The following is a 23,776-nucleotide window of genomic DNA, read 5'->3' on the forward strand; positions in this document are numbered from 1 at the left end:
ACAACTTCCTCGTTCATCAATAAATGCTCAAAATGGCCACCACGCCCACACCGTTTGACGATAAGTCTTGCTTTTAATAACTTTTCATCATGAAGGTCTTGAGATGGCACAGATCAACTATGAAGTCGATCAGATAAGATCTCTAGGAGGAGTTCGTTAAAGTATAGCACCTTGAGTTTTAAGCCTATTTCCTGTTGCCACTAGGGGGCGCTATGACTTTGAGTCAATATTGGCCAGTAGATGTCCTCAGGGTTGGAGTATTATGAATCATAAAAGATTTGGGGCAGATTGGACAATGTACACTTGAGTTACACCCACTTCCTGTTTCAATGGCAAAACACACAAAATGGCCGCCCTGCCCAGCCAGGTGCTATAACGAAAAGTCAAGCTATTTAATAACTTTTCATCTTTAAGGTCTTAAGATGGGACAGACCAAGTCAATGCCAGAGACATGGCGAGACAGGGAAATACTTCAAATTACTTTATAACTACAAGCAGCAGCCGGTCTAACATAAATTAAGCCAAGAAATTGCCAGTGAGGACGAGTCAGCACCAGCTACAGCCCCTTTCATAGTGAAAGGGGCTCACAACGCACATCGAGATGCCATATGATGACAGCCCTCCATGGTTACGGAGGCTTGACTTTCTAAATAACCTGCAAGGTGCTTATTAGGGATTACGGTGAAATCTATCCGAGTGGGTCAAACTGGCCAAGGTAGCCTGCGTAATTCCTGTCTTCAGTGTGCCAGCAGAGAGAGGCTTCTCCCTGCAGAACCGCATAAAACCAGAGCAGCAAAGTTGCCTTGGGGAAGGCAGAGTCACAAGACTTGCATGTATAGCGAGTTGCAGAAATTGACACTTGTTTACAATTATTTTGATTCAAGTCGGCCTTAATGATAATAATCTCTACAAAAACAATAGGTTCCTGATGAAAATATTAATCAGGTGAATCCTTTTATCATTAAGTGGTTTTATTCCTTTTGCACAAATAAAACCCAGAACATCAGGGTTAACAACACGCTCTCTGACTCCATAGACTCTGACTCTATAGAGCAATACATTCTTTTAAAGAACTTACAGACATCTCTGTGTTTAGATAGTTGTCTAGTTAACTTTCGATGATGAAGTGAAACAGGGCCGGCCTGAGGCATAAGCGAACTAAGCGGCTGCATGGGGCCCCCAAGCAGCCAATAGCGTGTTTCTTTTTTTTTCTTTTTTTTTTTTAACATATTACATAACTTAAACGTAATGAATGAATGAATAATTGCAAGACAAGAAAATTCTAATTTCATGATCAATATACCTGCCTACAACTGCTGCTTTGTCTGCCAGCATTTGAGTCATGCGCATAAACTAGACACCTCGCGTGCATGGACAATGTGTGCGCATAGACACTGCATCAAGTTCAAAAGTCGGAAGAGACGGTAATGTTAAGGCATGTCACAAAAAAGGACGTATCCTGGTGCTAAAAAGAGAAAGAAGAAAAGGACAGAGCAGGAGAAAAAAAGAGCAAGATAAAGGTATGTTTGCATGATTATTTACTAGGGCTGTCAATCGAAAAAAATTAATCTAATTAATAACATACTATGTGATTAATTAATCTAAATTAATCGCATACATACTGTTTGCCCGGTGCCTTAACCAATACTTTTTAAGTAAAAAAAAAAGGGGGAAAAAAAGAAGGGTAGGCTACTAAACAGTCTACAACATTAAAAGAACGGCTTGTTAATTGCTAAGGCCATATGGTCAAAATTAAATGATTTAATAATAATGTAATAACTATAACAATAACTTATTTCACTAGTAAATTGATGTTGAATGAGGAAAAACAGCCATCAGATTGGAAAAGGGCCTTTAACAACAACTTTGAATGCACCACGAGGCTGTAAGTTACCAGTTTCATTGAACGCACCGTCTGTGTATTGTTACATCCCGGTGTTGAATCCTCTCTACAGTAAAATACAGTCACACTTTACACCGTTTAGGGTTAGCTGTTAGCATTGTAACCGTGTTTAATCCAGCTACTAGCTAGCGGTAGGCTAACGTTAGCTGCTGTTGATAGCGTCACGTGCAGCGATGTTTCTGTTGCCTGTAACGTCTGTTTCAGAGCATGCGAGAGAAGCGCAGGCATATCATTGGCACCGGAATGAGGCGCCAAAATCCACGTTGCTATTCGGTCTGGTAGATACAGGTCGTGAAGGCACCTGTACCGTATTAGCACCGGATTTCGGTACCCAACCCTTCAGGAAGAAGATTTTTATAAGTAAATGTTCCAATTAATGATCATGGCATCACATTCTCGTCTCCCTCCTTCATTTTACAGTTGAATGGTGGCTAGAACGGCTCCGGGGCAAAGTTCAATATAGAATAGATTAATCTGCGTTATTTTTTTTAACGCGTTATTTTTTTATTATTTTGACAGCACTATTATTTACAGTATGTTTTGTGCTCACTTGAGGTAGCAGCTCTAGCTATGATGGTAGTTAGTTAGCTAGCTAGCTGTCATGATCTTATATAAGCCATCAACAGAGCTAAATCCCCTCCATCAAAAAGTGAAATGTCTGCCATCAATATACATTTATCTAGGTGTATTTCATGTATCCATATACATGGCTTTAAGTTGGAGAAAACAGCCGAAGGGGAACTTAACCTTGTAGGTGTAAGGGATGCCAGCTAGCATTGCTGTATGTGTTGAACAGACAGAGTCCAGCGCGCTAGCACCAGCAGGCTAAGCTAAGCCCAGGCTCGCAGTCCCAACCCACTGACTAGCGCAACTCTGGGCGTCGGTAACGTTCCACCTTCATAGGCAAAGATGGAGCACTAAGTGCACTCTGCTCTAAGATCTTTGGTGAGAGATGGTATTGGTCTTTATGAGAAAATATACCATGTTGGGTGAGGAGACTTCTGTGATGAAAATAGACTTCAATTTTATTAATATGGTGGCGAGTGATGTAGCGGTGCTACCCTCATATTTAGGCTGCAGTAGATCACCATGTTAAGTGTTCACCATACTGCAATTATGCCTCATTTGCCAATAGAATATGAATTGTTAGGTGTGGAATTGCTTGTTGATGAGTGTAAGTAATGAAGGCAAAATCAACTCATTCTGCTCGATCAACTATGCCCTTATGCAATGTTTGCATAAGGGCAAATGCAAATTTTTTTTCAGGAACACTGTTGAAGTACTTTGGAGCACAACCAACTCTACCTGCCCCTGATGTTTCATCAAGTGTCAGTGCCTCCACAGCTGATGATACAGCAGGTGAGGTTTTTCTTGACGGCAAATGGTTACATAGCCTGTTAATATGACATGACACATTTAACATAGCTTTTTATTTATTTATTTATTTATTTTATCATTGCAGGTTCATCCACTGCAGAGTTACAAGCACCTGAAGGTGAGGAGCAGTTAACAGCGCTTGAATGCAAGAAACGGTTTCAACCTCAGCCGGCATGGTGACAGGTCAGTTAATCTAACAGTTTTTGTTTTGTGTTGGCTTTACTGTAAAATATCCTGTGTTATGTTATAATTCTATTTCTTTTTTATCTAATGTCCCTACACGTCTACATCTGCACCCACTGCTATAGATTTCCCATCCACTCCCTCAACAAGCTCCAGCTATCAAGATAGATCAACAGCTCCTCCAATTGACCCAGTTGAATGGTCAGCGTTCCTGTCTGACTCAGAAAGGACTGATCTGGTAAGAAGAGGGCCAGTGCCAATAAGTGACACCTTCACCTTCCTCAAAACATCAGATGGACGAAGCTTTCACTACCACTATACATACGGACAATTAGTTAATGAGGAAAAAATCAAGCAAAGCTGGCTAATTTATTCAAAGAAAAATGATACGGTTTACTGCTTCTGTTGCAAATTATTATCGAGAAAGTCCACAAAACTGTAAACAGAGGGACAGCGTGATTGGGTAAATGTAGGTGCTTTGCTGAAACAGCATGAGAATAATCCAGATCATTGCAATAATATGGTAAAGTGGAAAGACTTTGCCCTCCGTCTTTCTAAGCAGAAGACTATTGATGCAACAGTAATGGCCCTTTTGGAGGCAGAAAAAAATCGTTGGAGTGATGTTCTCATTTGATTAGTATCATTCAGTCTTTGGCAGAGAGGAATCTTACACTAAGGGGGTCTGTTGATACTTTGCATCAGGCCAACACTAGAAACTTCCTTAAAGAGGTGGATCTGATGGCAACATTTTACCCGGTGTTAAAAGACCACATCAGACGAATTGATAGTGGAATGCAGCACAACACGTACCTGGGTAAGACGATCCAGAATGAGCTGATAGAGTGTGTCGGTGACAAAATAATGGAGGTAATGGTGGCAGAAATCAAGGACTGCAAATATTATTCAATTATGGCAAAACACCAGAAATAAAAGAGCACTTTTTAGGATTTCTGATAGCTCCAGAATCCACTGGCCTGGGTTTGTCCAATCTAATCCTTAACAGGCTTAAAGAATTGAACATCCCTTTTCAGGATTGTTGGGGGCAGTCCTATGACAAAGGGGCTAATATGAAGGGGGTCAAACAAAGGTATGCAGGCTAGGCTATTGGTTAAAAATCAAAGAGCTTTTTATGTGCCTTGCCCTAAATCTGACAGTCTCAGATGCGGCTAAAGCATCAACGGATGCTTCTTGTTTTTTTGGAAATGTGGAGAAGGTGTACAATTTGTTTGCTGAGTCCACTCAAAGGTGGGCCATCTTACGGAAGTTTGTTGACCTCACCCTCAAGTCCTGGAGTGAGACGCGCTGGGAAAGCCGGATTAAAAGCATTGAAGCTTTGCGCTACCAGGACGAGAAGGTGAGGGAAGCCCTGCTAGAAGTTAGAAATAAAGCGACTAACCCTGTAGTGGCTGTTGAAGCCAACTCCCTTGCGGAAGAAATAGGTTCATTTAGATTTCATATTTGTTGTGTTGTCTGGTTTGACATTTTGTCTAAAATTAACATCACTAGCAAGCTTCTACACTCAACCAACATGCAGCTTGATGTAGCTGTTAACCTTGTACAAAAGAACAAAGGCGAACTCATCAGTTACCGAAAAACAGGCTTCTGTGATGCACAGACATCTGCAAAAGAAATTTGTGAGTGGATGAACACAGAAGCAGTGCTGAAAGAGAAGCGATTGTGTTCTACAAAAAGGCACTTTGCCTATGAGGCTGCAGGTGAGCCGATAGTGGATGCTATGAAGAGGCTAGAAGTGTCCTTTTTTAATGCTGTAGTGGACTCTAGCATTCAGTCGGAGGATAGATTTAAGTCTCTAAGTGAGGTTAAAGACAACGTTGGAGTGCTGCTCAATTTTAGGGAGCTAGATCAAAAGGTCTGGAGGGAACAATGTGAGCTTCTTGGGGGAAAACTCTCTTGTGGAGAGGAGGCTGATATTGATGGTAGCGCACTGGCTGTAGAGATTGAGAGTCTTCCTGAACTTCCCCAAGCTGTGACGACCACCCTTGAGCTTCTCACATACCTCACACAAAATGAGATGTGTGAGCTTTACCCAAATCTTTGGGTACCTCTGCCTGTGACAGTTGCCTCAGCAGAGAGGAGCTTTTCCAAGCTCAAATTGATTAAAACATACCTGAGATCATCAATGGCCCAGGAAAGACTAAGTGGACTTGCTGTTATTAGTATTAATAACAAAGTTGGCCAAGCAATACCGTACAATGATGTCATCAGTGACTTTGCCTCCAGAAAAGGAAGGAAAGATTTTGAGGACAGTTACACTGTATTGAGACAGTTGAGAAATTATATTTTCACAGTTTTCCACAATAATTGTCATTGTTGAACCCTTACTGTTATTATGTTTCTGATTTCTCAGTTTTGTCATTACTTTAGCAACTAATTTATTTGATATGTTTTGAGACAATATGTTTTGTTTTTAGAAGTTTCAAAGAGTTAGTAAAAGAGTAAAGTAAAAGTTAAACATTTTAAAGTGGAATACTGATGCGCTTTCATTATTTAAGTATCTATTTTTTTGTAACATTAGATTTTTGATTATATTAATGTTTGTCTATTTGGGTTTTATTTTGTAGTTGAAGATTGCACATTTAATGCACATTTGCAAATAATGTATTTAATATGTTTTGTGTCAGTTTTTTTTTTTTAGTAATAGAGTAAATAAAAGTTAAAACTTTTTTATTTAAGTATCTATTTTTTTGGAACATTTTATTTTTGATTATATTAATGTTTGTCTATTTTGGTTTTATTTTGTAGTTGAAGATTGCTGATGTAATGCACATTTGCAGATTTGTTCAAAGATCTGTTGAAAAACAAGTCATTAAACTGATATACTTGTTTACAACAAATACAAATGTATTTTGTTATTTTTCAATTAATCTTCAGTAAACCACACTTAGCTTCAATTTGAATATGAAAGTTTTAAATAAATCTGTGATTTTAGTACCCTCTAATCACTACCTCAATAAGTTAAAAAGCAAAAGGCTATGAATCTGAACAAATTTAGGTATTGCCCTTCTCCAGCTGACCATCCCAAAAATGCACCAGAATACAGAAAATCACATCTACCAAATTCAGAATTTTCCGTTTGCACCAAATTTTGCACAAATAGGGTAGGAGGGGAGGGTCCTTATGCATCTGTGCCCAGGAGGACAGTAGTTCCTAATCCGTCACTGTAATACATAAACTCACTGTATTCATTTATAATGTAACATTTGTGTCAATAATCCTCAAGCACAAGTGACTCCGCATGATGGGAGTGGGCCCCCGAATCAAATTCTGCTTAGTGCCCCCAAAAGGCTTGGGCCGGCACTGAAGTGAAACACCAAAACACAAGTTCACTGCTAATTTAATGTACACAGTGCCATGGATATGCATTGCTAAGCCTCTGCCCTGATTGACACGTCAGCCTAAAGCAGAAATCTCAATTTCCTTAACCTCCTTAATGAAAGAATCCTCTGGTTCCCATGGAATTTCGGGTCATAACCTTTTGTGACAGAAAAGATGGACTGTAGAAATGTTATATCCATCATTCCCAGAACAGTTACCTGAGTTATCAGCGCTAACAAATCCGGGTGATGCAGCAGCGACAGTGGCATCAACGGGTTGCTGCGGTGGCCGTCATGTTAAATGTAAACAAAAAGTTGCTTGCTGTCGCTGCGCTATCGTCATCGTGTAAAGCCCGCTTCAACGGTTGTGATTTGGAAAAACTGGAAATGGGCTTGAATGGGCTGTTGGCCAGACCGACTTGTAGAGCAAATCTCAAATTTGCCGGAAGTTCGTCAGGGTTTTCCCAGGCTACTGCTCAGGGGCTCTATTGGGCTAAAGCCTCTCTATTCTAGTTCTTTGTGCTAGGTTGGCACTTACATTCACAGCCTCCTCTGCAGAGTTAAAAGCAGTTAACCAACATGATGGACAGACTGTTTTGGGCTGTCTAGGTGTCTTTTACTATCCAGCCCCTTACCTGTTTTTGGCCCAGTTGAGGATAATCGGTAGCACTTTATAATAACTATCCATAATTCATCATTTGTTTGGTTTGTTCATTATTATGTATTTATTGTTCATACATAATTTATCAATAGTAAAGTATTTGTTCACACAGTTCTAAATGGTTTGTTCATAGTAAATAAGCCTATTAGCTAATGGTTTGTTAATCATTAATTTATTGTTCATACATAATTCATCATCAGTAAAGCATTTGTTCACATAGTTATAAATGGTTTGTTCATAATAAATAAGCCTATCTAAAAAAATATGTTTGTAAGTACATGATTTATACTATACAAATAATGAAACAACCATTTATAAATGAAATCATTTTCCCATTATAAACCAGTTGCAAACTATGACTAAATGCTTTGTTCATCATTTGTAAAGCATTGCTCCTATGTTAATTCTCATAAATAAATTTACATTTGTATACACACTCATAAATGGTTTGTTCATAGTAAATAAAGCTCTCAATAATTATGTTTATAAATAGAAGTTTGACACTTAATAAGCATTGCAAAAACCATTGGTAAATTAAATAATACTCCCTTTATAAACTATCTACAAACTATTAGTAATTTCTTTGTTTATCATTTGTAAAGCATAGTTCCTACATTCATTCTAATCAGTAAAGCATTAGTAAATACAGTTAGTAAATGGTTGGTCTATAGTAAGTAAGCTCATGTAAAACGTTCATCAGTTGATGTTTTTAATAATTCCTAAATGATGCATTAACCATTTGTAAATGAAGTCTTCTTACCATTATTAACTAGGTACTCAGGAATGTATAAGGTCGGTTAAAACTAGGAAGTTAATGATTAACAGACTATCTACACCTACATTTGTTCATGCCTTAAATAAAATGTTATGATTTAGAAAAAGGCCTAAACTAATAGCTGGGGTGTTAACACGTCTGTTACAAATACTTACCAATAATGTAATCCATGATTAACTCATGAGTTACTACTAGTTAGTTAAGTATATTGTGTGAGCCCATCTAAAGTGAGCACTTTCTATGCTTTACAAAGCATTTATAAATGAGCTGCAAAGGCTAACAGAACCTGGACACACATGTATTGTTCTATTTGGACATGCCTTCAGAAATATGCCTATGGATAGTTAGTGTGTTAATGCATCTTTAACAAGCACTTACCAACACATCAATTCATGATTAACTCATGCTAGCTGTGGGTATTTTGTTGAATGAATGTTAGTACAAATTGTGAGTTTAATTGTTTAACTGGAGTTTATGGTGAAGTAACTTTAAAGAGGCTAATTTTTAGTGCATTCTTTCTACTATTACCGGTGCAGGGAGGGATAAATAAGCACGCATGTCTTAATGCCACTAGATTACAACACTGTAGCTTAAGTTATGGGAAAATAATACAATTTGAGAGATTTTTACCTGCATTTATGCAATTATATTAAGAATAGTGTTAATGTTACTAAGGTAGGTTCCATAAAACTTGAATTAGAAGTGTATTTTTTGTATAAAGGTTACCTATTAATATAAATGTACTTTTGATACCTGAAAGGGATTTATATACTTTTGATACTTAAGAGAAGAAATTTAAGAACGGTTGTACAACTGAATAGAGATTTAGATATTTCAATATGAGTTAACTGAAATATCACCTCATTTTATTTTCATTGTAGCTTAAGCAATTAATTTTATTACTGAATAATAATTGAGAGAACTGATTTGGCCTTATCTACAGGTGGAGGAGGTGGAGATTTGAGAAGCGCTATGCACGGGAAGTCCGGTCCCCAGAGGGATATTGGATCACATTGACTCTTCAGATCCCAGAGTCTTCCAGGGTTTAGAGATTCCCAGTTCAGTTGGCTGGGTGGCGAGCTACAGGATCGAGACTCTGAATTTATACAGATTGCCCAGGATTCCTTCTTCATGGTGGTAGGACAAACAAGAACCAAACTCATATGGGCCCCAATGTTGAACATCTCTGAACTCTTGTCATCAAAGAACAATTGAGCTCATAGAACTGAAAAGGGTTTCTTTTATGTGCGCACTTTATTATTTTAGTTGTTATTTTTCATACCTGTGTTTTATCTGTATATGTGTATGCCATGTTTCTGTGTATATTAATATACTTCTCAAACTTTATCCTGGTTTCCTAGTCTCTTTATTGACGTTCAATTCTCTGGCTCTTAACAATCTCGTTTTCTTCTGGTTCTGGTCCAAATTCACACTGACATCAACTAAATAACACTACTACGAGCTATTTCATGAATGTACATTCTTACTACATTGTAATAAGGTTTACAAATACTGTTTTTACTTGTGTTTCTGTTGTATCTGCTAGCCTTTGCAACTCATTTATAAATGCTTTGTGAAGCATAGAAAGTACTCACTTTAGATGGGCTCACACAATATACTTAACTAACCAGTAGTAACTCATGAGTTAATCATGGATTACATTATTGGTAAGTATTTGTAACAGATGTGTTAACACCCCAGCTATTAGTTTAGGCCTTTTTCTAAATCATAACATTTTATTTAAGACATGAACAAATGTAGGTGTAGATAGTCTGTTAATCATTAACTTACGACCTTTTACGTTCCTGAGTACCTAGTTGATAATGGTAAAATTACTTCATTTACAAATGGTTAATGCATCATTTTGGAATTATTAAAAACATCAACTGATGAACATTTTACATGAGCTTACTTACTATAGACCAATCATTTACTAACTGTATTTACAAATGCTTTACTGATTAGAATGAATGTAGGAACTATGCTTTACAAATGATAAACAAATAAATTACTAATAGTTTGTAGATAGTTTATAAAGGGAAAATTATTTAATTTACCAATGGTTTTTGCAATACTTAGAAAGTGTCAAACTTCTATTTATAAACATAATTATTGAGAGCTTATTTCATTTACAAATGGTTGTTTAATTATTTATTAAGTATAAATCATGTACTTACAAACATTTTTCAAGATAGGTTTATTTACTATGATCAAACCATGTATAACTATGTGAACAAATGCTTTACTGATGATGAATTATGTATGAGCAATAAATTAATAATGATGAACAAACCATTAACTAATAGGCTTGTTTACTCAAAACTGTGTGAACAAACCAATTTTAACTGTGTGAACAAATACTTTACTCATGACTATGTATGAACAATTAATAAGTAATAATGAACAAACCATTAACTAATAGTTGACTAATGCTTAATAAATGATGAATTATGGATAGTTATTATAAAGTGCTACCGGATAATCAATTTGAGGAGCAAACCTAATTGATACGAAGATACACGTATGTATTAGAGATGCCCCGATTACGTTTTTAGCCACTGATACCAATTGTCGATCATCAATGAGCAATATCTGCCGATAAAGGGCTGATACCAATCCGTTTTTGTGTTGTTTTGTTTAGTTACAGCATTCCCATTACAAGTAGACAAGTATGGGGGTTTTTTTGCGTCATGTTCGACTGCTGTCACCTTGATCTCGTGAGGTTATTGTTGCCCACGTGCGCCATGACGTCAGAGCAAGATGGGATCAAGTCGAACACAAATCGCCGGTGATCGATTCTGTGCAGGCCTGGCTCATCTCGACTGAGCCATGTGGTGACTCACCATCTTCAGCAATTCCAAAAGATGCACAGATAATAGTAACGAGACGTGACGACTTCCAGTAATTATATCTAGTCCTGCATAGTTTACTCTCCATCTTTAGCCCTGTCTGATTTCTACATATCTTCAGTGAGTAGCACATTTCTTGGAAACTTGCGTTTTCTCCAGTGATCCTCAAGTGATTGTTATGGTAGACTGAAGTAGCATTTTTAAACAGGTTGTGGCTACTGGCATGATGTGGCCCAGCTGATGGACTACTCTCTTACATTATCTTCTGTGTAGTTTAAAAAGAAATTGTTTCCATCCGTGAGAGCTGTGTAATGTGGGGTAGCCTAACCTGTGTGCCTATTTTTTCTTGACTAACTGCATGTACACAGTGTTAAAGGGGAGGGGTGCTCCGCTGTGAGCACCTTCCAGCAGAGAGCCACAAAATTAGCAGAAAAAAGAGCAGCTTAAAACAAACTAAACTATTTGCAAAAAACATTTTTGGATATAACTTTTATTTTTTATTTAAAAGGTCCAATATGTAATATATTTACTGTATTAAATAAAAGAAATGACCACAATGTGTCATTAGATATTAAGGAAACAAGCTAAGATGAAATACAGTACTATTTTCTCTAACAACAATGCTAAAGCCAGTATTTTCTCCTTTGAAATTTCCTTGCCAGACATGAAACACAAACACACAAAAACATAGTGCTGCTGCAGCCATGGTAGCAGCAACCAAACTAACTGGATTAACCGCATCTTTCTAAATAGTTGCATGACCAGAGACGTGATAAAACTCAGATAAATATTAGAGATGCATTTAAAAGAGTAATAGCTTAGAGCCCAAAAGGACGCAGAGTTGGCTTTAATGCTTACCTGTTCAGGTAAGCATTGAGCTATACGCTAATTTATCACGGCTACTAGTAGGGATGGGCATTTTCAGTCATTTTAACATTTGTGTGCCCGCATTAAAGTATATATATATAGAGTACTTGAGTTAGTTACACACAAAAACAATTGAGACAAAGCCCGTGAAGTCATCCCAACCCCAGGAAGAGTAGCTGATGTTCTACATTAGCTAATGGGGATCCTAATAAAATCAAAACCAACTGGTGATGGCTAATGCCGCCATGCTAACATGTGATAACTGCTAACATTACCAGAGGACCAGGCAAGCGGGCCACGGCTGTTTACATCCACCGTGACAGACCTATGACAGAAACCGCAAGTTTGACTTCCTCATAATGGTAGCCTGGATTGTTGAATTGGGACACAGCTGACGAACTACAGGTCACTCTGCAATGTATGGTATGTTACTTTATGGAATATTCTTGTGGCTAACATTACCATCACGGTTATGATATGTTGGGTAGTAAGATGATTTCCACTTTGTTACAAACTGAATTGCAACCATAATGTGTATTGTACAGTGTATAGACAAGCTACTTTTAGTAAATTATTTTGTAGATCATGCAACAACAAATATTTATATTCATCTACACATAAATTTAGACAAGGTTATAATCATATGATGAAAGGCTATATGTTGATTTAATTTTTTAAATATAATGAGGTCTGGAAAGTAGTAGAACCGAAAATCTCCCCTCTGCCGAAATTCTTCCCCCGTTTCTGTTCAGACAAACAGTGACTGAGACCTAGGTACAGACTACGAGAGGTCGCAGTCTTATTCTTTCTCCTGTGACTACTGCAAAGTCATTCATCCTGGGATTGAATGCCATTTGTAACCTTTCCCACTGCAGACAAAAGCCAGATGTTAGTTGGTGTAAGTGAATTTTTTTACAAGCGGAAAAGGAGTACTAAACTGCAGTAGCTACACTAGTGTTATCCAGAAATCTTAAAATGTGATATTTAAGATACCCTGACACCCTGGGCTTGCGAGCCGGCCAAAGAGTAGTACATATCTGCAAACTAGAAACTTTTGAATGGGAAAATGTTATCCACGTGAATTGTGTAGATCCAAAGACTTTTTATTTGGGGGGGGGCGAATAGCAACGCAGATTTTGGTGCCTTATTTAGGTGCCACTTAAATGCCTGCGCTTCTCTCTGATGCTCCGAAAACGGACGTTAGAGGGAACTAAAACATCGCTGCACGGGACGCTAGTCAACACTACACTTAGCAGCAGGTAACGTTAGCCATACCTGCAAAATCAGAAGAGCTGAACACACACACACACATATACATATATATATATACACACACATATACATACACATATATATATATATATATATATACATATATATACACATATATATATATACATATATATATATATATATATATACATACATACATACACATATATACATACACATATATATATTTATTAGGGCTGTCAAACGATTAAATTTTCTTAATCGCGATTAATCGTGGAATTTCTATAGTTAATCGCGTGGTTTATCACATGATTAAAATTCTATTATTTTGCATTTCAGAACAGTTTTTTAAGTATATATTGACAATGGAAAGCCATTCTTACCAGTGTGTCTTGATTGGGAATCAAATGAATGCAAAGAAAGTGACTTTATGAACTTGATTTTAAGATTTGTATTTGTTTATTATATATTTAATCTAGTCATACATTTGAATTTAACAACAACTTTGAATGCACCACGAGGCTGTAAATTAACAGTTTCATTGAACGCACCATCTGTGTTTTTCCGACAACAACAGCTGCAGATTGTTACATGCCGGTGTTGAATCTTCTACAATGAAATACAGTCACACTTTACACCGTTTAGCGTTAGCTGTCAGCATTGTAACCGTGTTTAATCCAGCTACTAGCTAGCGGTAGGCTAACGTTAGCTGCTGTCGAGTGTAGTGTTAACTAGCATCATGTGCAGCAATGTTTCTGTTGTCTGTAACGTCTGATTCAGAGCATCAGACAGAAGTGCAGGCATATCAGTGGGACCAGAATGAGGCACCGAAATCGGCGTTGCTATTCCTGCAGCAGCAGGATGTGTTACGAGGAAGTACGGCAAAATAGTATCCTATTAGGCACGACGCAAAGCCTGGTGAAGTGAAAATAAATTAATAAATGGTGGCAGGCAATTAATACGATTAAAAAATATTTACGCATTATGCTCAACCCTTAATCGCATCGCGATTAATGCGTTAATGCTGACATCCCTAAAATATATATATATATATTTAAAAAAGGAGCACCATGTTTAATTGTATTTGTCTGTTCTGTATGTTCAAAAATATAAAACAATAAAAAGTTGATCTAAAAAAAAAAAGGAGCACAAAACGGCGACATTAAAGAACGGCTTGTGTATTGCTAAGGCCACAGGGTCAAAATTAAATGATTTATTAAAAATGGAATAACAATAACTTATAACAATAACTTATTTCACCAGTAAATTCCTGTTAAACTACAAAAACAACCACTGGATGGGAAAAGGGTATTTTACAACAACGTTGAATGCACCACAAGGCTGGCGAGGCGAGGCTGAGTCTATGTTTTTCAGACCACGGCAGCTACAGTCTGGTGTTACAATCCTCTCCAGCGAAATACAGTCACACTTTTACACCGTTTAGATGTCAGCATTTTAACCGTGTTTAATCCAACTGCCAGATAACGGTAGGCTAACGTTAGCTGCTGTCGAGGGTAGTGTTAACTAACTAACATCCCGTGCGGCCATGTTTCAGTTCCCTCTAACGTCCGTTTTCGGAGCATCAGAGAGAAGCGCAGGCATTTAAGTTGCACTGAAATAAGGCACCGAAATCTGTGTTGTTATTCAGTCCGGTAGATAACGGTCGTTAAGGCACCAGTGCCGTATTAGCACCGGGTCTCGGACCCCCCCCCCAAATAAAAACTCTTCGGATCTACACGATTCACGTGGATGACATTTTCCCATTCAAAACAGCGATTTTCGCCGAAAAGCGACTAGTTTGCAGGTATGGTTAGCCTACCGTTAGCTAGCAGCTGGAGTAAACATGGTTAAAATGCTGACAGCTAAACGGTGTAAAGTGTGACTGTATTTCACTGGAGAGGCTTCTAACACCAGACTGTAGCTGCCGTTGTCTGAAAAAAACAGACTCAGCCTCGCCTCGCCAGCCTCATGGTGCATTCAAAGTTATTGTAAAATACCCTAGTGGTTGTTAGCCGTTTTGTGCTCCTTTTTTTTAAATCAACTTTTTATTGTTTTATATTTTATAACATACAGAACAGACAAATACAATTGAACAAGGTGCTCCTTTTTTAATATATATATATATATTTCGGTTTAGGCACCGTTTTAAAAGTATCATTGCATCATTTTGATAAGAGCATTAAAATGAGAAAAATAATGGGACAAAAAGAAATCAAGGGACATTTAGAATAGATAAAAATCTAGGATTAATTACGATTAATTGCGAGTTAACTATGACATTAATGCGATTAATCAAGATTAAATATCTTAATCATTTGACAGCACTAATATATATACATCATACACACACACATATATATATATATATATATATATATATATATATATATATCACACAGAGCTTTGTACCCAACTGACAGGCACACTTTTGCGGCTTACAATTACGGTAGGAACTGCTAAAAACACTACAACCTCGCTGTCCTCTCCACCCACTGGACAGACACTTCTTGGGCTTAGAATTACGGTAGGAACCGCTAAAAATAACACTACCTTGCCGTCCTCTCCACCCGACTGAACACTGACATTAAATGCCTGTCCCTTGTAGCCGTGATAAATTAGCCTGAAGCTAATGCTTACCTGTTCAGGAGGAAATTAGCCAACTCGGTATCCTTTTGGGCTCTAAGCTGTCTCCATCTTTCAAATACATCTCCAATATTTACCCAGGGTTTGTTACGTCTCTGGTCACGCAACTGTTAAAAACATGCCGTTTTTTTTAGGTCAGGTGGAATCTATTTCCGTTGATCCTGTATATTTGTTTGCTGCTTTCATGGCTGCACTAACGTTACAGCTGTAGCGCGCTGGGTTTACGTTTTTACAGGTATATCTCTCAAACTGGGCACTTGATAACAAAACACAAAGAGAAATTCCGTCACGGAATGAAAATTTCAAAAGGAGAAAATACTAGCATTAGCACTGGCATCAGAAAAGATTAGCATGTTTCCTTAATATCTGATAACACATTGGGGTCATTTTTGGATGTATTACAGTACATATATTGGACATTTAAGGTCTTGGGAAGTCCAGGTAGCAAGTCTTCTTGAACATCTCTCTTCCAAAACTGGACAAAACTTGTTTTACTGATTAGTTCACAGCAGAGACAAAAGGAAATATCTGGAGAAGGATGATGCTGCAACTCAGAACCCTGTACAGATTTAATCTAGCAACAGTGTGGTTTGGTGGTTTTGCGTGTTAGGTCTGTGGGCCACTTATAAGCTGCTGGGATGTCTTAGAGAAAAATATTGTGTTGCTCTGTCAACAATGAATAGAGAAGATTATTAAAATAATTAGAGCTGTACCCAGAGATGTTGTCTGTATGTGCCTTCTAAACCAAAAAAATAGTACATACATTCAAAATGATTGTCACTAACAATTACTGTCATTTGATTATTTTGTCAATATATTTTTTCAATTAATGGACTGAATAGATTGTTTAGTCTATAAAATGTGAGAAAATATTCCATGAGCTTTTTCCTAGATCTAAATGTGACCCCTTTAGATGGCAGCAAATCATTACATTGAGGGTGGAACTAGACAGTGTCTGGAATTTTTGTGTGATAAATGACAACCTATTGATCATCTAAATAGTTGGCGATAAAGTTGATGAATTAATTATTAATTATTAATGAATTAATCATTTCAGTGTATTCCAGCTTAAATGTGTAGCCAAAGCATGCAAAATCTGGTCTATATGAGTCTGATCTTACTTGTCTCTCTTTTTCAGGTGCCATGTGTTTCTATGACATGCAGTAACCAAGAGGAGGAGGGATAAGAAAGTGGATGAGAGGGGTGATATAACCAGGAGTTCTCAGAAGAGAAAGAAAAAAAAGAGTATGTCGTTTGAGCTGAAGGATGGACACCGATCTTTATCTGAAACTGCTCGCAGCCTAATCACTATGAGGGAGTGGAGCTGTTGCTTCTCACAGTGGAGGAAGATCAGTAACAGATCAACCCAGACTGCTGAGGAGCCTGATAAAGGCCTACTGGATTTGTCAACATCAAAAAGAAGACAAGCCAGTCAGTAGGACAGGAGGAGGGAAAGAGAATATGTGTGAGGGGACACAAAATCGATAAAGTGAAGGACATAATAAGGATAGATGAAAGGAAGTCAAGCTTGAGAGTGAAAGGAGGCAGAGATGAAATAACATACTCTACTATAAGAGACAGTTATAACAGAGGAAGATATAGCTCCAGGAGAGTAAAAGTCTGTAAAGACAGCAAATACCATGTCCCCTATGATCTGTACCCCTGGCCTTCCTACCCAGACTACACTGCTGGAGCAGGGTGATAGGTGGAATAATCAAGCCTGCATAGACTCAAATGTATTTTCATATTGCAGACATTCTGTAATGTGTTATTAAGATCTAGGTAGAAGGTCAGAATGATGTAAAGGGGCCCGATGCGTGAGAAGGTTGGATCTGATCCAGATGTTGGGCATAAGAGAATAACATACAAAGAGGCCCTGATTGAGTAGCTGTCCAGGAGTTGTTATGTATTCTGTCAGTCGATAGCGGAATAACAATTTAAGGCACAGTTCACCTATGACCTTTGGTGGGGCCTACAGGACATCTATATCTAACGGAGTATGGGAACCATACAGTTGTTATGATGAGATCATAAATAAGGGTTTCCAGATGGGAGTTCAGGATCTATAAGACGGTCGGGTCTAGCCTCAGGTCGGAGAGAAGACTTGGGTCTGTGCAACGCTGCATATACCTGTGTTATATTATACAGTGGGACAAAAAAGTATTTAGTCAGCCACCAATTGTGCAAATTGGGGGAAGACTCTGGACAGACCTGGTAAGCCCAAACGGGTAGTGCGGGTAAATTGGGAACGTCTGGAGGAGGCCCCTGTCCGACAGACTTTCAACTCACACCTCCGGCGGAGCTTTTCGTGCATCCCTGTGGAGGCTGGGGGCATTGAACCCGAGTGGACAATGTTCAAAGTTTCCATTGCTGAAGCTGCGGTGAGGAGCTGTGGTCTTAGGGTCTTGGGTGCCTCAAGGGGCGGTAACCCACCAACACCGTGGTGGACACTGGTGGTCAGGGAAGCCGTCCGACTGAAGAAGGAGTCTTTCCGGGATATGTTATCCCAGACGACTCCGGAGGCAGTTGCAAGGTACCGAAGGGCCCGAAGGGCTGCAGCCTCTGCCGTGAAAGAGGCAAAGCAGCGTGTGTGGGAGAAGTTCGGAGAAGACATGGAGAAGGACTTTCGGTCGGCACCAAGGTACTTCTGGAAAACCGTTCGCCACATCAGGAGGGAAGCGGGGAACCATCCAAGCTGTGTACAGTAAGGATGGGGACGCTGTTGACCTCAACTGAGGAGGTAATAGGGCGGTGGAAGGAGCACTTTGAGGAACTCCTAAATCCGACTAATACGCCCTCTATGGTAGAGGCAGAGCTGGAGGATGAGGGGGGATTGGCATCAATTTCCCTGGTGGAGGTTGCTGAGGTAGTTAAACAACTCCACAGTGGCAAAGCCCCAGGAATTGATGAGATCCGTCCAGAAATGCTTAAAGCTCTGGGTGTGGAGGGGTTGTCTTGGTTGACACGCCTCTTCAACATTGCGTGGAAGTCTGGGGACGGTGCCTAAGGAGTGGCAGACCGGGGTGGTGGTTCCCCTTTTTAAAAAAGGGGGGACCAGAGGGTGTGTGCCAATTACAGGGGTATCACACTTCTCAGCCTCCCTGGTAAAGTCTACTCCAAGGTGCTGGAAAGGAGGGTTCGGTCGATAGTCGAATCTCAGGTTGAAGAGGAACAATGCAGATTCCGTCCTGGTCGTGGAACAACGGACCAGATCTTTACTCGCAAGGATCCTGGAGGGAGCCTGGGAGTATGCCCAACCAGTCTACATGTGTTTTGTGGATCTGGAGAAGGCGTATGACCGGGTGCCCCGGGAGATACTGTGGGAGGTGCTGCGGGAGTACGGGGTGAGGGGGTCCCTTCTCAGGGCCATCCAATCTCTGTACGACCAAAGCGAGAGCTGTGTCCGGGTTCTCGGCAGTAAGTCGGACTCGTTTCAGGTGAGAGTTGGCCTCCGCCAGGGCTGCGCTTTGTCACCAATCCTGTTTGTAGTATTTATGGACAGGATATCGAGGCGTAGTCGGGGTGGAGAGGGGTTGCAGTTCGGTGGGCTGGGGATCTCATCGCTGCTTTTTGCAGATGATGTGGTCCTGATGGCATCATCGGCCTGTGACCTTCAGCACTCACTGGATCGGGTTCGCAGCCGAGTGTGAAGCGGCTGGGATGAGGATCAGCACCTCTAAATCAGAGGCCATGGTTCTCAGCAGGAAACCGATGGAGTGCCTTCTCCAGGTAGGGAATGAGTCCTTACCCCCAAGTGCAGGAGTTCAACTAGAAGAAGTTTGGGGTCCCCTGCTGGAGCTGCTACCCCCGCGACCCGACCCCGGATAAGCGGATGAAGATGGATGGATGGATGGGACCAATTGTGCAAGTTCTCCCACTTAAAAAGATGAGAGGCCTGTAATTTTCATCATAGGTACACTTCAACTATGAGAGACAAAATGAGAAAAACGATCCAGAAAATCACATTGTAGGATTTTTAATGAATTTATTTGCAAATTCCTCGGGAAAATAAGTATTTGGTCACCTACAAACAAGCAAGATTTCTGGCTTTCACATCACAGTAGGTATGGGTGTTCTTTGGATGCAACTCAGCATTCTTTCCCCTCCAAACACGACGAGTTGAGTTTTTACCAAAACATTCCATTTTGGTTTCATCTGACCATATGACATTCTCCCAATCCTCTTCTGGATCATCCAAATGCTCTCTAGCAAACTCCAGACGGGCCTGGACATGTACTGGCTTGAGCAGGGGGACACGTCTGGCATTGCAGGATTTGAGTCCCTGGCGGCGTAGTGTGTTACTGATGGTAGCCTTTGTTACTTTGGTCCCAGCTCTCTGCAAGTCATTCACTAGGTCCCCCCGTGTGGTTCTGGGATTTTTGCTCACCGTTCTTGTGATCATTTTGACCCCACCGGGTGAGATCTTGCGTGGAGCCCCGGATCGAGGGAGATTATTAGTGGTCTTGTATGTCTTCCATTTTCTTATAATTTCTCCCACAGTTGATTTCTTCACACCAAGCTGTTTACCTATTGCAGATTCAGTCTTCCCAGCCTGGTGCAGGTCTACAGTTTTGTTTCTGGTGTCCTTTGACAGCTCTTTGGTCTTGGCCATAGTGGAGTTTGGAGTGTGACTGTTTGAGGTTGTGGACAGGTGTCTTTTATACTGATAACAAGTTCAAACAGGTGTCATTAATACAGGTAACGAGTGGAGGACAGAGGAGCCTCTTAAAGAAGAAGTTACAGGTCTGTGAGAGCCAGAAATCTTGCTTGTTTGTAGGTGACCAAATACTTATTTTCCCGAAGAATTTGCAAATAAATTCATTAAAAATCCTACAATGTGATTTTCTGGATTTTTTTTTTCTCATTTTGTCTCTCATAGTTGAAGTGTACCTATGATGAAAATTACAGGCCTCTCTCATCTTTTTAAGTGGGAAAACTTGCACAATTGGTGGCTGACTAAATACTTTTTTGCCCCACTGTAACAGTTATGTATTTGCTCTCTGGAATCTCTGAAATTGCTGCTGTGCAATATGGCCTTTACATCTTGTTTACTTACTTAGAGAATTACATAATCATCACATGTCTTTTCAGTATAGTGAATGTGATGTAAAGCAAATATCTGCATGTGAACACAGCAGTCTGTTCTGTCCATACCTGCGTCTGTTGAACAGACTCTCCTCTGTCTCATTGGTCACAACAACATGGGTGGAGCCTCCTTGGCTTTTCTCATGCATCACCTCAATCTGAGAAACACAAACACACATACCACAAATATAAGTTGTTTTTTTTAGGACAGGGGCTTTGTATATTATGTCTTAAATGCAAACCTAGATACCACGGAACATCAGTAAACTAATCAAGCTTTGTCCCAATAGAGCTGTTAAATGGTGCATTCAGGCAATCCCTGTCAACTTGTAAAATCAACAAATATCATGTCTTTACCAGGTATTTGCATTCAGGTGGTCATCAATCATTTGTAAATATTTAACTGGACAGTAAATGCAGAATGATAGATAGATAGATAGATAGATAGATAGATAGATAGATAGATAGATAGATACTTTATTCATCCCGAGGGAAATTTTAGGCATCCAGTAGTTTAGACAACCATAACACAACACATACACACATATATCTCACATACATAAAAATCACTCAGAAATTTAAAGAGTTATGAAAATCACTCACGGAAAAGGTGCTAAGGTTGACTGTGTGCAATGGTGGTAGTGCAAAAGAAAACAGTGTAGGGATTGATCAGTGCAATAGCTTATTATTAAATATTAACTTTGACTATGAAAAGACAAGAACGTAAACAGATAGATAGATAGATAGATACTTTATTCATCCCGAGGGAAATTTTAGATTTATAATAGATAATATAATTAGAATTGCTTGACAGAAAAGAAATAATATACGTTAAGAACAATATATAACAGGGAATAAGTTATAAGATGTAGATGTTATGACTACAGTCCAGATTGTGTAGGAGAGCTACTTTGTAGTTGTAGTTGATACTTTATGTAGGCTTCAATGCAAAAGCTGGTGTAAAGATGAACTGTATTTGCATATATATATATATATATATATATATATATATATATAAGATGAACTGTATTTGCATATATATATATATATATATATATATATATATATATATATATCTATATATCTCTATGCCCCCCGTCTGGAGCCAGGCACAGATGGAGGGCCCGTCAGCGAGCGCCTGGTGGCCAGGTTTGCCACGGAGCCCAGTCGGGCACAGCCCAAAAAAGCTACGTGGCACCTCTCTCTCCATCCCATGGGCCCACCACCTGTGGGAGGAACCGCTGGGGTCGGGTGCGCTGCCACATGGGTGACGGTGAAGGTCAGGGGCCTCGAAGGACCAGACCCGGGCAGCAGAGGCTGGCAGTCAGTGGTCCATTGTCTGACTTGCAGGTGATAGGTAACCCATGTCTGCTGAAGATTGACTCAGTCGATGATTATCTCTGTAGTTAATAATAATAATAATTAACTATTAAAATGATGTAGTGATTAGTTTGCAGTGGTCTAGCAAATCTATGGCAAGATCCTGCCAGGGACGGTCTAGTAGTGGTGTGGTTCTTAATGGTTCTGGTGGGTCGGGTCTGGCTACAATTTGACATCCATGACAAGCCTTACAATATCTCTTGGCTGCTTTATCCATGCCAGGCCACCCAACCTTGGTTCTGAGGTGTTGTTTGGTTCCCCATTATTCCCAGTTGTCCTTCATGAGCTAGTCCAAGTGCTCCTGCTTGTAGATTTTGCGCCATCACTATGCAATTTCCACGTAGGACTATGTATCCCACTACACGCAGTTCATTCGCAATTGGTGCATTTGATTTACAGTTCTCAATGTGTGCATTTGTGATGGCCTTGCGCACTCTCCACTAGTTCTGGGTCAGTAGCAGAGACCTCCACCTATTAGGTAGTGAGTGATCTGGGTGTAGCACTTATTGCTACAAATCTTACATACTCTTCTGATTCATGTTTGTGTATCTCGTTTTTTCGGTATCCCCTAGCAGCTGTTACCTCTCATCTTTCCTCTTGTTTTCAATTTAGTTTGACATGATGAACAGTTTGACATGATGAACAGTTTCTGTCTCCCCCTTGTGGGGGAGGTTCCTCAGTGGCACAGGGCTCTGCAGAAGAGCGAACAAAGGATTTGAGCAAGGAGACATGGAAAGTAGAGTGGATCCTATAATGTGGGGGAAGTTGTAGCTTAACATTGACTGGGTTAATGAGTTCGGTTATGGTGAAGGGGCCAATGTAACGAGGACTTAACTTCTTGCTGGGAAGGCGCATCGGATGTCCCTTGTAGACAGCCATACCCTCTGTCCGGCGGTGTAGGATGGCGTAGATGCCCGTCTGGAGTCAGCATGGTGTTTGTGGCGCTGGATGGCTCTCTGCAGCTAGTGTACACCTCATTCAGACCCTTTCCGCCGCGGAACCAATGGTCCACAGCTGGCACTTCTGACGGTTCCCCTGTCCAGGGGAAAGGAGGCTGGTAGCAGTGCGCACTGAAAGCGAAGTGAGGCCGAGTTAGTTGGTTGTCGAGAGAGAGTTCTGTGCGTACTCAGCCCAGAGATAGAACTGATGCCAACTCTGCTGCTGACCATGGCAGAAGGTCCGAAGGAACCGACCGATCTCCTGGATCTTCCTCTCCGTTTGCCCGTTCATCTGTGGATGGTAACTGGAGGAGAGGCTCATGGTCACACCTAGGAGAGAGCAGAAGGCCTGCCAGAACCTGGAGATGAACTGGGGGCCACGATCAAGAAACAATGTCCTCTGGGATACCAAAGTTCCGGAAGACCATGTTGAAGAGTGCCTGGGCGATGTTATTAGCTGTGGGAATGCCTTTGAATGGAATAAGTTTGCAGGATTTGGAAAACCTGTCCACGATTACCAGAAAGCATGTATGACCTTCTGATGATG

At 39.9% G+C, this 23,776-nt stretch overlaps 1 protein-coding gene across 1 annotated transcript in view; it reads right to left on the bottom strand.

Moving 5' to 3' along the window:
- The window catches only part of mcf2l2 (MCF.2 cell line derived transforming sequence-like 2), a 272,628-nt gene that overhangs the window by 147,169 nt on the left and 101,683 nt on the right, over positions 1-23,776 (bottom strand). Inside the window, exon 15 of the mRNA XM_078259471.1 lies at positions 20,981-21,069. Coding sequence (XP_078115597.1) covers positions 20,981-21,069 — 89 coding nt within the window. The remainder of the gene's footprint in view (positions 1-20,980; positions 21,070-23,776) is intronic.

Source organism: Sander vitreus, chromosome 9 (assembly GCF_031162955.1).
Source record: "Sander vitreus isolate 19-12246 chromosome 9, sanVit1, whole genome shotgun sequence".
Taxonomy (NCBI): Eukaryota; Metazoa; Chordata; class Actinopteri; order Perciformes; family Percidae; genus Sander; species Sander vitreus.